This window comes from Bombus terrestris, chromosome 16, assembly GCF_910591885.1.
Source record: "Bombus terrestris chromosome 16, iyBomTerr1.2, whole genome shotgun sequence".
In the NCBI taxonomy this organism is placed as follows: Eukaryota; Metazoa; Arthropoda; class Insecta; order Hymenoptera; family Apidae; genus Bombus; species Bombus terrestris.
The window spans coordinates 5,559,110-5,570,448 of NC_063284.1; the positions used below are offsets into that span (position 1 = coordinate 5,559,110).

At 31.7% G+C, this 11,339-nt stretch overlaps 3 protein-coding genes across 4 annotated transcripts; 1 reads left to right on the forward strand and 2 right to left on the reverse strand.

Moving 5' to 3' along the window:
- Positions 1-1,805: 1,805 nt before the first annotated feature.
- Positions 1,806-4,373, reverse strand: LOC100650544. Its single transcript, XM_003401648.4, has 2 exons — positions 3,920-4,373; positions 1,806-3,274 (listed from the first exon to the last, which is right to left on the reverse strand). The coding sequence occupies exons 1-2, from the start codon at positions 4,022-4,024 to the stop codon at positions 2,666-2,668; spliced, it is 714 nt and encodes a 237-aa protein (XP_003401696.1). The 5' UTR covers positions 4,025-4,373; the 3' UTR covers positions 1,806-2,665.
- A 195-nt stretch (positions 4,374-4,568) lies between these two features.
- Positions 4,569-8,027, forward strand: LOC100650667 (ATP-binding cassette sub-family F member 3). 2 transcript variants are annotated; one of them, XM_003401649.4, is made up of 9 exons: positions 4,569-4,776; positions 4,881-4,986; positions 5,190-5,376; positions 5,444-5,778; positions 5,863-6,361; positions 6,443-6,666; positions 6,732-7,096; positions 7,176-7,396; positions 7,464-8,027. In XM_003401649.4, exons 1-9 carry the CDS (start codon positions 4,704-4,706, stop codon positions 7,608-7,610), a joined length of 2,157 nt encoding a protein of 718 aa, XP_003401697.1. In that variant the 5' UTR covers positions 4,569-4,703; the 3' UTR covers positions 7,611-8,027. The 2 variants fall into 2 exon arrangements, with proteins under 2 accessions (XP_003401697.1, XP_020722826.1); XM_020867167.2 differs by lacking the exon at positions 4,569-4,776 and having other exon boundaries at positions 4,881-4,981.
- Positions 8,028-8,180: 153 nt separating this feature from the next.
- On the reverse strand, positions 8,181-10,812 carry LOC100650793 (WAS/WASL-interacting protein family member 1). Its single transcript, XM_003401650.4, has 5 exons — positions 10,491-10,812; positions 10,031-10,319; positions 9,678-9,970; positions 8,971-9,616; positions 8,181-8,495 (listed from the first exon to the last, which is right to left on the reverse strand). The coding sequence occupies exons 2-5, from the start codon at positions 10,182-10,184 to the stop codon at positions 8,407-8,409; spliced, it is 1,182 nt and encodes a 393-aa protein (XP_003401698.1). The 5' UTR covers positions 10,185-10,319; positions 10,491-10,812; the 3' UTR covers positions 8,181-8,406.
- Positions 10,813-11,339: the final 527 nt, after the last annotated feature.

Below are 11,339 nucleotides of genomic sequence, written 5' to 3' on the forward strand. Positions count from 1 at the left end.
TTCGTTACGTTTTTAGTTGTTTTTATTGCCGATGCTTAAAAATTTCATCGATTCGGAATATATTTACCTTCATTATAAGATACATCCTTTTTATAAAGTATATATGTATACATACATATGTAGACTATGAATTTTTATGAATTTTTATATCTTTATGAACATAACTAAGGAAATGGAACCTAAATAGAAATTTATCTCATCTACTAAATACTATAATAAATACTCTACTTTGAACATTTTATATATTTATACATATTATATTTCCCATAGATGGATAAAAATCTGCAATCTATACATATGTATATACATATCGCATGATATATGCCTGCTATTAAGAAAATTAATATATCGTAAATTTTTGATGATTAGTTCTCTGGAATTCCACCATTTCAGTCCAATATAAATTGTACAGTTGCAAACTGTAATAGTATGCGTATACGGATTTGTGGTATGATTAATGGCTGAGCAGTTACATGCACGTACTATTATATATATGTATATATACATGTATATGTATGCTCGTGTATCGACCTTTTTGATGGAGACAAGATAACCGAACGCAATCAATGTGTATTTTTTTTACCTGAATATGATATTCATTTTTAATTAGAAAAATACATATAGTAGCTCACAAAAGTATTAGTATACTTTTTATGTACATATTTAAAAATTTCATTAGCGCTATAATGATAATTATATGGGTATAATTAAATGATTCTAGAAATGTATACAGAAGTTGCAAGATATTCAATACAAATATATATTTTGCAGAGATAACAAAAGTATTCAAGCAGGCAATATTAATAAATCTAGGTTTAATTCAGTGGAACCACTTTTAATATAATATATTATATGTTTAAGTTGACTATTCATACCGTATATCAATTTTTTACTAAATATAAGTTTACAGTAAATATCCTGTAACATATACATATACATATATATATATATATATATATATGTTACATATTTCGAAATTGAATTCAAATTTTGTCCATATACTTATGGCAGTCGCGTCTCATTACAGTGTTAATAAAATTTTTAAATGTTTCATATAACACGGACAATATAGGAATGTATGTTTTCTGTAGCAAATGTACGAATAGCTTTGTGAGCCACTGCACGTATATATTATAATACACATGAGCCGCCGATTTTCTACGGTTACTCGTTTATTACTCGTTAATATTAATACGAAAAATAATAAGGGCGACTAGCACACCACGGAAAAATTTGAATTAAGAAATTAGTTATTATCGCTGTCATCAAATATATAGTCCATGTATGGTCCACGATTCTAGCATTAAATATATATCTACGATTCTTTATCTAATTTCATTAATTTTTCGACCTTTGTTCCAGAAAAACATAACTCAACTGATTTTAGTTATTCAATTCATCTTCATAATACTTTTTATTAAATGAAATATATAAATCTAGTGAGAAAAATATACGTGCGATTTATGTTTATAAATATTAAATTAGATTAATAAAGGCTAAAATATGTAACGATCCTTTTTGATATTGAAATTAAGTTGTAAATTAACAAAGGAAATTCTACAGGGAAGGAATGCAAATATGGCATGACCTAGAAATGATCTGGCCCTACACATTGAAATACTGTAGATTTCTGAGTTGTTCTGTACATGACAATCGTTTTAGTCTCAGACAAGTATAATTTCGCTTTGTAGCTACAGGAATTACTAAACAGTTTACTCTCAAAATTAAGTAGATTTTCAGGTATTAACAGGTATCATTTCCAGATTGCAAATTGCAGAATCCCTGTACAATAACACGTTGTTATATGCGTTTACACCTCTTTATTCATAAGTGCTAGAAATACGAATTATGTGTACCGATAGAGGACACGTTACATGCTCTGCTGGAGAGATACGTACCGTCGTATAACGTGAGGATGAAAATTTTATTTATACGTCTCGTACGTAACAATCTATTTACAGATGATGAAATACATACATATTATGAAGGCCTTCGTATACAAAACGAAAAAGTCAGAAGAAAGCAATTGTAATACTCTTACGTATAATAAATTCACTCTTCTTTCTAAAGCCTGTAATACTAATTTTATAAAACAAACATGTTTTATGTATATCACTGAATTACAATTTACAAAAAGATATAATAAATCGTCTTTAGGAATGGATAGAAGCAATACTGTATGGAATGAATTAGTACCTTTGAATTTTAACAATAATTAATAACCATCAATCGATGTTAGAAAATTATTGTACATATTTGGAATATTTAGATTCAAGCCTTTAAGATTGTTAAAACTGCTTTTTTAACGAATCAAATATGAATAAAGTTTTGATTTTATGCAGTTCGATTAATCGTGAACAAAACTTTGTACTACATCTTTTTATATATTAATGAAATCTAATTCCTCGTCAAAAATATTTCGATCTAGAATATATATGGTACATATCTATGCATAACTAGAGATATATATATATTTGTCTGTAACAAATAAAGAAATAGATAATCATAAAAATTTCTTGTCTCAATGGAATACAATTACTTGCAAAACTTCTGATGAATGTCATCTATGCAGTTGTCCATACAAATCAAAATAGATTTGCAAAGATAAAAAGGTATACGTAATGCTATTGTATAATCATATATTAAGATGGAATATTTAGTTTGCTCAACCATAGTCGACGCTTAAAGCACTCAGCCCTTTCTTCTTTATAGCTTCTGCCACAGCTCTTTCTAGAAAATTCTCTTGTTGGTCATTCTCGTCAATTTTATCCAAATCCCAGTCAAGCCTATTATATTCCTCTGTGCTTTTTGAATCATTCAATCTTAATGAATTTGCAGATGTAGTAGCTACAGAGTTTTCAAAATTTCCAACATTTTGTATGCGATTAGGGGGGCAGGAACAGTGCACATCAGTGTATTCATTATTGGTCCAATACCCTGGAGCTTTGTCACTGTAAAAAGCATTGGATTGAGAAACAAATCCTGATTGTCCAGATTGTACTAGACCGTGATTACGAATTGCCATCATAACTGCGGTGTCTTCCATATCATTTCCTCTAAACAACTGAAATCTGGACTCCTCCACGGAATAAGAGGATGAAGTTACCATAATGTAATTCTCTAATACTACATTAATGGTATTATCCACATATCCTTTGGCCACCTGACAAGCTTGCCATCTTTTCAATTTTTCCCTTGCTTGTCTCTCTGCATCATCATATTCTACATTTTCTGTTTCTTGTACCATCTCTTTTTTTCCTACTGAATTCTTTTCCTACAAAATGAATGCTTAAATGGAACATATATTTTGAGAAATTAAATGATCATACTTTGCTCATTTCTATTTAGAGAAATAAAACATAAAATTAATATATAAGATGATTCATATGATTAATATAAAGGACAGTTTTATCTCTTCTTCTATCTTAATTTTCATGTTTTTTAACATGTCTGTCTCATGCCTTAATATATTGCATATATATTCTGCATATATAGCTGAAGCACGTTTTGATTTATGTAAAGTTTATAATTTTTATCTTCCCGCTTTTGGAACAGTAGTAGACTTGTAAAAATAAAATACTGAAAACTGAAATTCAATATTAATAAATTGATATTGATAAAGTTGATAAATTTTAAATAATGTCAAGGTATGCTTTAATTATAAATATAACAATGCTAAAGTATGTAATAACTGTAAAGTATATTGAGGCACAAGACAGATACTTTGAACATTTTCTTTAATGATCCATAAATTAAAAATGAAGGAATATATGTACATATATGCATATAATGTCTTTTACTTATTTTAATGTATAGATTCACTCTCTAAAGTATTGACATGTATTTATGAATCAATCTATATATCATTAGAATAATTTAATGTAATATTTAATTTATTATAACTATACGTAATAGTTACCATATCCCAAATCGTCTCGTTGCCTTTAAGTCGTGTACATTGCCGTTTCGGAGGAGCTGGCCTTTCATGATCGTCAGTATCTGATTCCTCGATGTCAGTCGCCATTTTCTCTATTTTATACAGAACTGTATCGTTTTCTTTTCAAACAACTTAAATAAGAATAACTAATTCCAACAACGGTACTACTAAACAATCATCAAGCAAAGAGTCTGACCGACGTTACAAAAATTCGAATCACTTCCACCAACTTTCTTTGACATCTTTCTCTTGAATAATAGTGATAAATCTCTGTCGTGCATTCAATTAACTTGAAATAACTTCGACGTTTATGATTATACGCAGTCTTTACAATGTGAGTAGATCGCAGTATAAAAATTGAATAATAATCACGAGCGAATCGGTTAGAACACAAGAGGACAAATACCACACATAATCAAATGGCAAGAATTATTTTGACAGCTTCAAAATGGCTACTTTACCATTAGATTCTATATAAAATCACCAAATTGAATCGCAAGAATATTTTGTAAATTATTAATACAAGACACATTTTGAAAATATCGCAAAGAAAATTGTGCAGGAACGAAGCACATTGGGAAGTAATTTAAATTTAAATTAATCTGCCTGAATGGTGTTTTGACTGCAGCACTACATTCTAAAATGGCGTAAACATGTGTTTGCAGTGTTCAAAGGAATTTTGACGTCTGGTTCTGTCAAGCATATCGTTTTGTAAATCGTTCGAAGTAAATTCGTTTTGACATTTTCGTTAAACACGCTAATTGGCATGGCAGTCTGTGGAGAATATATTCGTAGTCAATTTCCCACGATAGATGACGACCTATACCAATATGTAGAAGGTATATTTCCAAAGAATAACCTATAAGTTATACGAAATATTTATCATTTCGTTTATAAGTGGTACGTATATTTCTAACTAACATAAATATCCGTGCTCATAAAGGTATTTTAGATAGTTCAAAGGATGACTTTGAGGATGGCGACGAAGTTTACGAAGCAATAGGGGAGGTATTACACGAGGTTGCAGAAAAACCAGAGAATGAGGTTAGGTCTGTAAACGTGTTCGCATTTATCACTTTTCATAATGTTGTCAATTACCCTTTATTGCTATCGTTTATTTTGTGTTTGACTTTATAACTTACAGCTACAGTTTCAATTTACAGTTCTTTCCAATATTTATTTTTTAAATCATATTCTTGCGTAATCTTTACTCAAATTTCTGATTTTGAATTTTTGAATTTTTTATTTGCAGACAAATATGCGTCAAGCTACTGGAAATGCTAAAAGGTAATTCAAATGACGGAAATGTTGAAAGGAGAAAAAATGGGGTAAACAAAGTATTAAATGCTCCAGTACATTTGGGTACTATGGCTGCTACCCTAGAAGCTCAAGTAGAACAAATAAAAAGTATATGGGTTACTACTAGAGATGATGCTATGGTAAAAAATAATTCTGTGGATAATTAATATTTAAATAGTACTTCGATTACAAAATATTCTTTTACAGAAAGTAGATGCCAAGAAGTTAGAAAAGGCAGAGGCAAAATTGCAACAAAAACAAGAAAAAAGAAGTAACAATGAATTAAGTGGACGAATTAATATTGTAAGCCAAGGTATAGAATCCGCTAGCGCGAGTCAAATGACGAGTAAAAAGGATAGTAGAATGGAGACAAAAGGTGGTGTAAATAAAGCCCAGGACATTAGAATAGAAAACTTTGATATAGCATATGGGGATAGAATATTATTGCAAGGAGCTGACTTAACGCTTGCATTCGGTAGACGCTATGGCCTTATCGGTAGAAATGGACTCGGTAAAACTACATTACTAAGAATGATATCTAGGTACTAAAACGTGTACTATAATAATTTCTTATTCTACGTATTTCACTTAATCTTCTAAATATCGTTTTATCTCAATCATTTCAGTAAACAGTTGAGAATACCATCCCATATAAGAGTTTTACATGTAGAACAAGAAGTCGCCGGAAACGATACTTCTGCTCTCGAATCTGTATTAGAATGCGACCAAGAGAGAAGTATGTTACTTAGTAAGGAAACAGAATTGCAAGTGGCGATCGAAAAGGATGGTGGTAAAACGGGAGATGCATTAGGCGAAGAATTAGCTAGAGTATATGAAGCAATGCAGTTAGCTGAAGTAGATAAAGCACCTGCTAGAGCTAGTGCAATTTTATCAGGACTTGGGTTCTCTGTCGAGAGACAATCGTGGCCAACTAAAGCTTTCTCTGGTGGCTGGAGAATGAGACTAGCACTTGCAAGGGCACTGTTTTCTAGACCTGATCTTTTATTACTTGACGAACCTACGAACATGCTTGATATTAAAGCCATACTTTGGTTGGAGAAATATTTACAGTCATGGCCAACTACGTTACTTGTGGTTTCTCACGACAGGAACTTCTTAGACACGGTAAAGACTCGTGTGCTTTAAAGAATATTATTCATACATTGTAAATAAATAAGTTTAATTTTATGATATTTGTTACAACAGGTTCCTACCGATATACTGTATTTGCGTGGACAAAAAATTGAAGCGTATCGTGGTAATTATGAACAGTTCGCAAAAACTAAAGGGGAACGCGAAAGAAATCAACAGAGAGAATATGAAGCTCAGCAAGCAAAAAGAGCACATGTACAAGAATTCATTGATCGATTTCGATACAATGCCAATCGCGCTTCTAGTGTACAGAGTAAAATTAAGATGCTAGAAAAATTGTAAGTTCAGTAAATCTAATCTAGAGAACGATCAGAGAACGCTCAAATTTTATCATTTTTAACAGACCAGAACTTAAACCAATGGAGAAGGAAGGAGAAGTAACTCTTCGTTTCCCAGATGTTGAACCATTAAGTCCTCCAATATTGCAACTTAACGAAGTCTCCTTTAGTTATACTGGAGGAGTCGATAATTCGTATATATTTAGTGGAGTGAACTTGACTGCTAGCTTACAATCCCGTATTTGTATAGTGGGAGAGAATGGTGCTGGTAAAACTACGCTTTTAAAAATCATAACAGGTGCACTAAGCCCAACGCGAGGTACAGTGCATGTTCATAGGAATTTGAAATTTGGATATTTTAGCCAACATCACGTAGACCAACTTGATATGCGTGTGTGTCCAGTTGAACTATTGCAAAATCATTTTCCAGGTGTGAATTAATTTTTAATTTGTACAAATGCTACCATTAAAAGATTAATTCTATAATTTGTTCTTCATTTAATTACCAGGTAAACCAGTTGAGGAATACAGAAGAATGCTTGGAAGCTTTGGAATAAGTGGTAATTTAGCTTTGCAGACTATTAGTTCTTTATCTGGAGGACAAAAATCTAGAGTAGCATTTGCACTAATGTGTGCTGCAATGCCAAACTTTTTGGTACTTGATGAACCTACGAATCATTTAGACATCGAATCCATTGAAGCTTTAGGCAAAGCATTGAATACTTGTCAGGTAAAAAATCGCCCTAAATTTTCTCTTAGTTTATGTTATGCAAATTCTATTTTGAATAATCTTCTAGGCAGGTGTTATATTAGTTTCACACGACGAAAGATTAATTCGCATGGTATGCACCGAACTCTGGGTATGTGGAGAAGGATCTGTTCGATGCATCGAAGGTGGTTTTGACGAGTATCGTAGGATCATTGAAAAGGAACTTGAAGTATAAAGATCGTTTAAATTTAATTGCGTTATCAGTCTGTGTATTGTCCCGACTCAAGTTACCGATGTGAAAATTTCAATTAATTCAAGTAGATACAAGAAAAAAACGAATGTTTTGTCTTATACTGGGACAATGGAAATTTTTGATTTATTTATCGATGATATCGCGGATATTATATTGTCTATTTTAAATAAAATCGTGATCATTATAAAAATCATTGTTTACATATTATATATATATATATTTCATCATATTAACATGAAATTTGCAAAATAGACTGAGTCTTTAACTTACAAGAACATAGAACTAGGAAAGTTTCACATCGTTTAACTGCCAGCTACAATAAACTATATCTAAAAAAATTCTGATATTTAATATTGTACATTAGTTAATAATAAAAAGTCGTTGTTATAAATAAAAGTATAAGACTTTGTCCTTATTACAAAACCATTCAGGATATTACATTCAAGATATATATATAATATAAACACAGTTCTTTTCTTTAAATTTACCATGTACTATCTCAATAATATGACATATCAAAATTTTATACGAGAAATTTGTAGAGCTGTGGAATTGAAAACATTAAAATCAACATTTTATTTTTAATAAACATAAAATGTTCATGATACTTCATAATACATAGTAGTTTTAATACTTTTATTCTGCTTCCTTTTTCTTTCATCTAAACCTTTCATTTCAATGTAATAATATTTCGAAAACTATTAAAACTAGTTGTATAACATAATAAATATAACAAATTACTTGAATGTGCCAAAGAAGTGGTTCTGTATTGTCACAGTTAACCTCCGGATGAAGTATTTAATGATACCATTGTATTGGATATAGAAGACATTTGCATGGGTGGCGCAGGAGCTTGTTGTTTTGCAGCTGGAATTTTCAAATACTTCTATTATTTTTCTCTTGACAAAACTTAAATTCGCTCAATAATCAGGTAATTACTTTAACATGCAGTTAGATCTTGAAGATGCATATCACGCAATGCAAGCAATTAGCTCAAGTATTTAAATAAGCACCTAGTATTAATTGCTGTATTGTAATATATAATAAACAACTAAATTAGTTAAATAAGTACGTGCTTTATTTTTAATACTTAATTTTACTTTGTGCCACATAAATGTACATGCAAAGAGATAAACTTTCTATTCATGAGCAGAAACAATACAAACTAGTTGATTTATGATATATGAATATAACATGGTGACTCATTGTCAGTAGTAAATCATATGCAAGAAATGATGAATATTTTTAGATATGCAAATTTATAAAAATAACTCCGCAGTATACCGCCTAATAGTATGATTCGAAAACGAATATGATGGACTTTTAAACATATCGTTCTCACCATTTCTGCTGCTGTAGACTTTCGTAAACCCCTTAAATTGCTCCGGCGGCGGGAAATTCGCAATAGAATGAAACATATCCGCGAACCGAACCTCTAAATCTAGAGCATTCATTGTCTGTCCGTTGCGCATAGAAGAACTCCTTGTGGGAGGTGTTGGCGGTGGCGGCGGCGGCGGGGCCAGTCTTTGATGAGTAGGAGCTGGACGATGCGGAAGGGGCGGAGGTGGAGGTGGTATACAAGGAGCGCTAACAGTTACTCTGGAAGGAGGTGGTGGTGCCACTCTAGTTGCTGTAGAGGGTATATTGTTTGATCTAGATGTAGGTGGAGAAGGAGGTTTCGCGACTGGAGGTTTAAGAATTCGATTCGTAGGCCTCGATTGAGTCTCGTTCAGACAATCCTGAGACTGATGAAGGGAAGGTGGAGTTGGAGCAAGTACAGGAGGTGATCTAGGCAATCGCATACTTTGTGCTCTTGACACACTTCCTCCAGTTAAGTTTAATTTCTTAGGAGGTGGTGATGGTTTGTGCAATGCAGATGATGATGTGGTAGGTGGTTTGGGAGCAAGAGTAGGCTTTCCAAATCCCTTAGGTGCTTCCATATTAGAACTAGAGTCTGCAGTACTTTGTCCCGGCATTGAGTTTGCCTTCTAAAATATGACACAAAATCTTCAAATCTATATTAACATATAATTTTTTAGATATCTTTACCTGAATAAATAGTTGTGGTTTTTGAGTGGCTGGTGGTGGAATTGGCGGTGGACCTCTTTTTATGCTAGGGATAGTTGATTGACCAAAGTTTGTATTATTAACATTACTATTGTTCTTTTCAACTCCAGAAATCCGAGATCCTACAGGCTTCAATTTAGGAATACCAGTAGGAAATAATCCACCTAGTCCTATGGGACCTCCATTACTTGTGCTAATGCCACTGTTTACTACATTAGAACTATTTTCTTTGCTATGTAAGGAAGAAGAGTTTCCTGATTCACCTCTAACTCTACCTAAAATGATAATAATAATAAGTATCGCTGACTGAAAAATATACATACTTTATAACTTACCACTAACTACAGGTGCACTTTTATCTACGGTTATAGTTTTCTTTAAAGTTTTGCCAGCTCTAATTGACTGAAGAAGTAAATTTCTATCTTGATCTGCTATCCCAGAACCAGATGTGTTGAAGACAGGAGGTGGAGGTGGAGGTGGTGCAGGCATCCTTATTCAATTTTTATAAAAGTATTTACCACCTCTGTTAAAATCGTATTATAAAAATAAAACGATTAATTTAAATAAATCTGAATTACGATCCTTATGATCAAATTAAATTGTAAACTGTAGCATGTAGAATGGCTGAAACACATTTTGAGATAAGATTAGACCTCCTACACAGAAAATAGTGCAATTAGGTTAGCGAAAAAATAATTTCAACATTTTCTACGATATTTTATATTTGTATTGGCAATTTTTATACTTTAGGAACATATGTCGTAAGTATAATGAGACAAATTATAAATAATTTACCTAAAATTGATAAAACGATTCTATCCCCCCAGAGGAGCAGTCTTTGAAACTACCGCACTTTGCATCCGTTTCTGATTCACTATGAACGAACAGAATCCACAACATTCCAAATTTTTCCAGGGCCGATAAAAATTCAGATGCACTGATGTTTCTTACGGGTAAAAATTAAAATCGACTCGTTAGACGTATAAATAACTGAATTAATGCACATCTTGATAAAATTCGACCATTTGTTTATAGCATTGACGAGTCATATTCGATCGAACATGCATACGTCGAGTCGAATACACCTGAATACACTACACCTGGGAGCTCTTAAACTCATAACAGTGAAATGAGAACAGTATCTTTCTCTTGTAGCTATGTTACCATTGGCTACCAAGAAGAGATTCGCAGCCTCGCTTTCCACTATAGAAACACACATCCGTTTTTTAACATTCCAATTGTAATTGTTTCCTTATTCATTTATGCAATCCGGAAGTTAAGTAAAAACATTAATTTTTAATGTATTAAAAAACCGACAAAATGATTTCCATAAATTAAAGTTGATTAAAAATAAGATATCAATTAAGATGTATTAAAATAAGACTTTTACTATATAAAAAGTAATATTTTATGCGTTACATTAAAATATAAAAGAACTACGAAATATTTGAAATACAATATATACATATTTATAATTTATAAGGAATATAATTAGTATATAATAACATACAAATATAGGTGATAGAATGAGGCTTCTTTCTTAAAGAGAAACTTTCGCCATTATACAAATAAATAAAAGCAATGAAACATCTTACCTTTTAGGTTTTTATTCTGTATATGATTTTATCCAAGTAATAGCCTGAA

Excerpts from the sequence above, each read along its gene's own strand:
- LOC100650544 (XM_003401648.4), bottom strand. The coding sequence starts at position 4,024 with ATGGCGACTGACATCGAGGAATCAGATACTGACGATCATGAAAGGCCA. Across the intron at positions 3,275-3,919 it reads ACGAGACGATTTGGGATATG|GAAAAGAATTCAGTAGGAAA; the intron begins GTAACTATTACG and ends TTCATTTTGTAG.
- LOC100650667 (XM_003401649.4), top strand. The coding sequence starts at position 4,704 with ATGGCAGTCTGTGGAGAATATATTCGTAGTCAATTTCCCACGATAGAT. Across the intron at positions 4,777-4,880 it reads CCTATACCAATATGTAGAAG|GTATTTTAGATAGTTCAAAG; the intron begins GTATATTTCCAA and ends GTGCTCATAAAG. Across the intron at positions 7,397-7,463 it reads AAGCATTGAATACTTGTCAG|GCAGGTGTTATATTAGTTTC; the intron begins GTAAAAAATCGC and ends ATAATCTTCTAG.
- LOC100650793 (XM_003401650.4), bottom strand. The coding sequence starts at position 10,184 with ATGCCTGCACCACCTCCACCTCCACCTCCTGTCTTCAACACATCTGGT. Across the intron at positions 9,971-10,030 it reads AAGTGCACCTGTAGTTAGTG|GTAGAGTTAGAGGTGAATCA; the intron begins GTAAGTTATAAA and ends TTATCATTTTAG. Across the intron at positions 9,617-9,677 it reads AACCACAACTATTTATTCAG|AAGGCAAACTCAATGCCGGG; the intron begins GTAAAGATATCT and ends GTCATATTTTAG.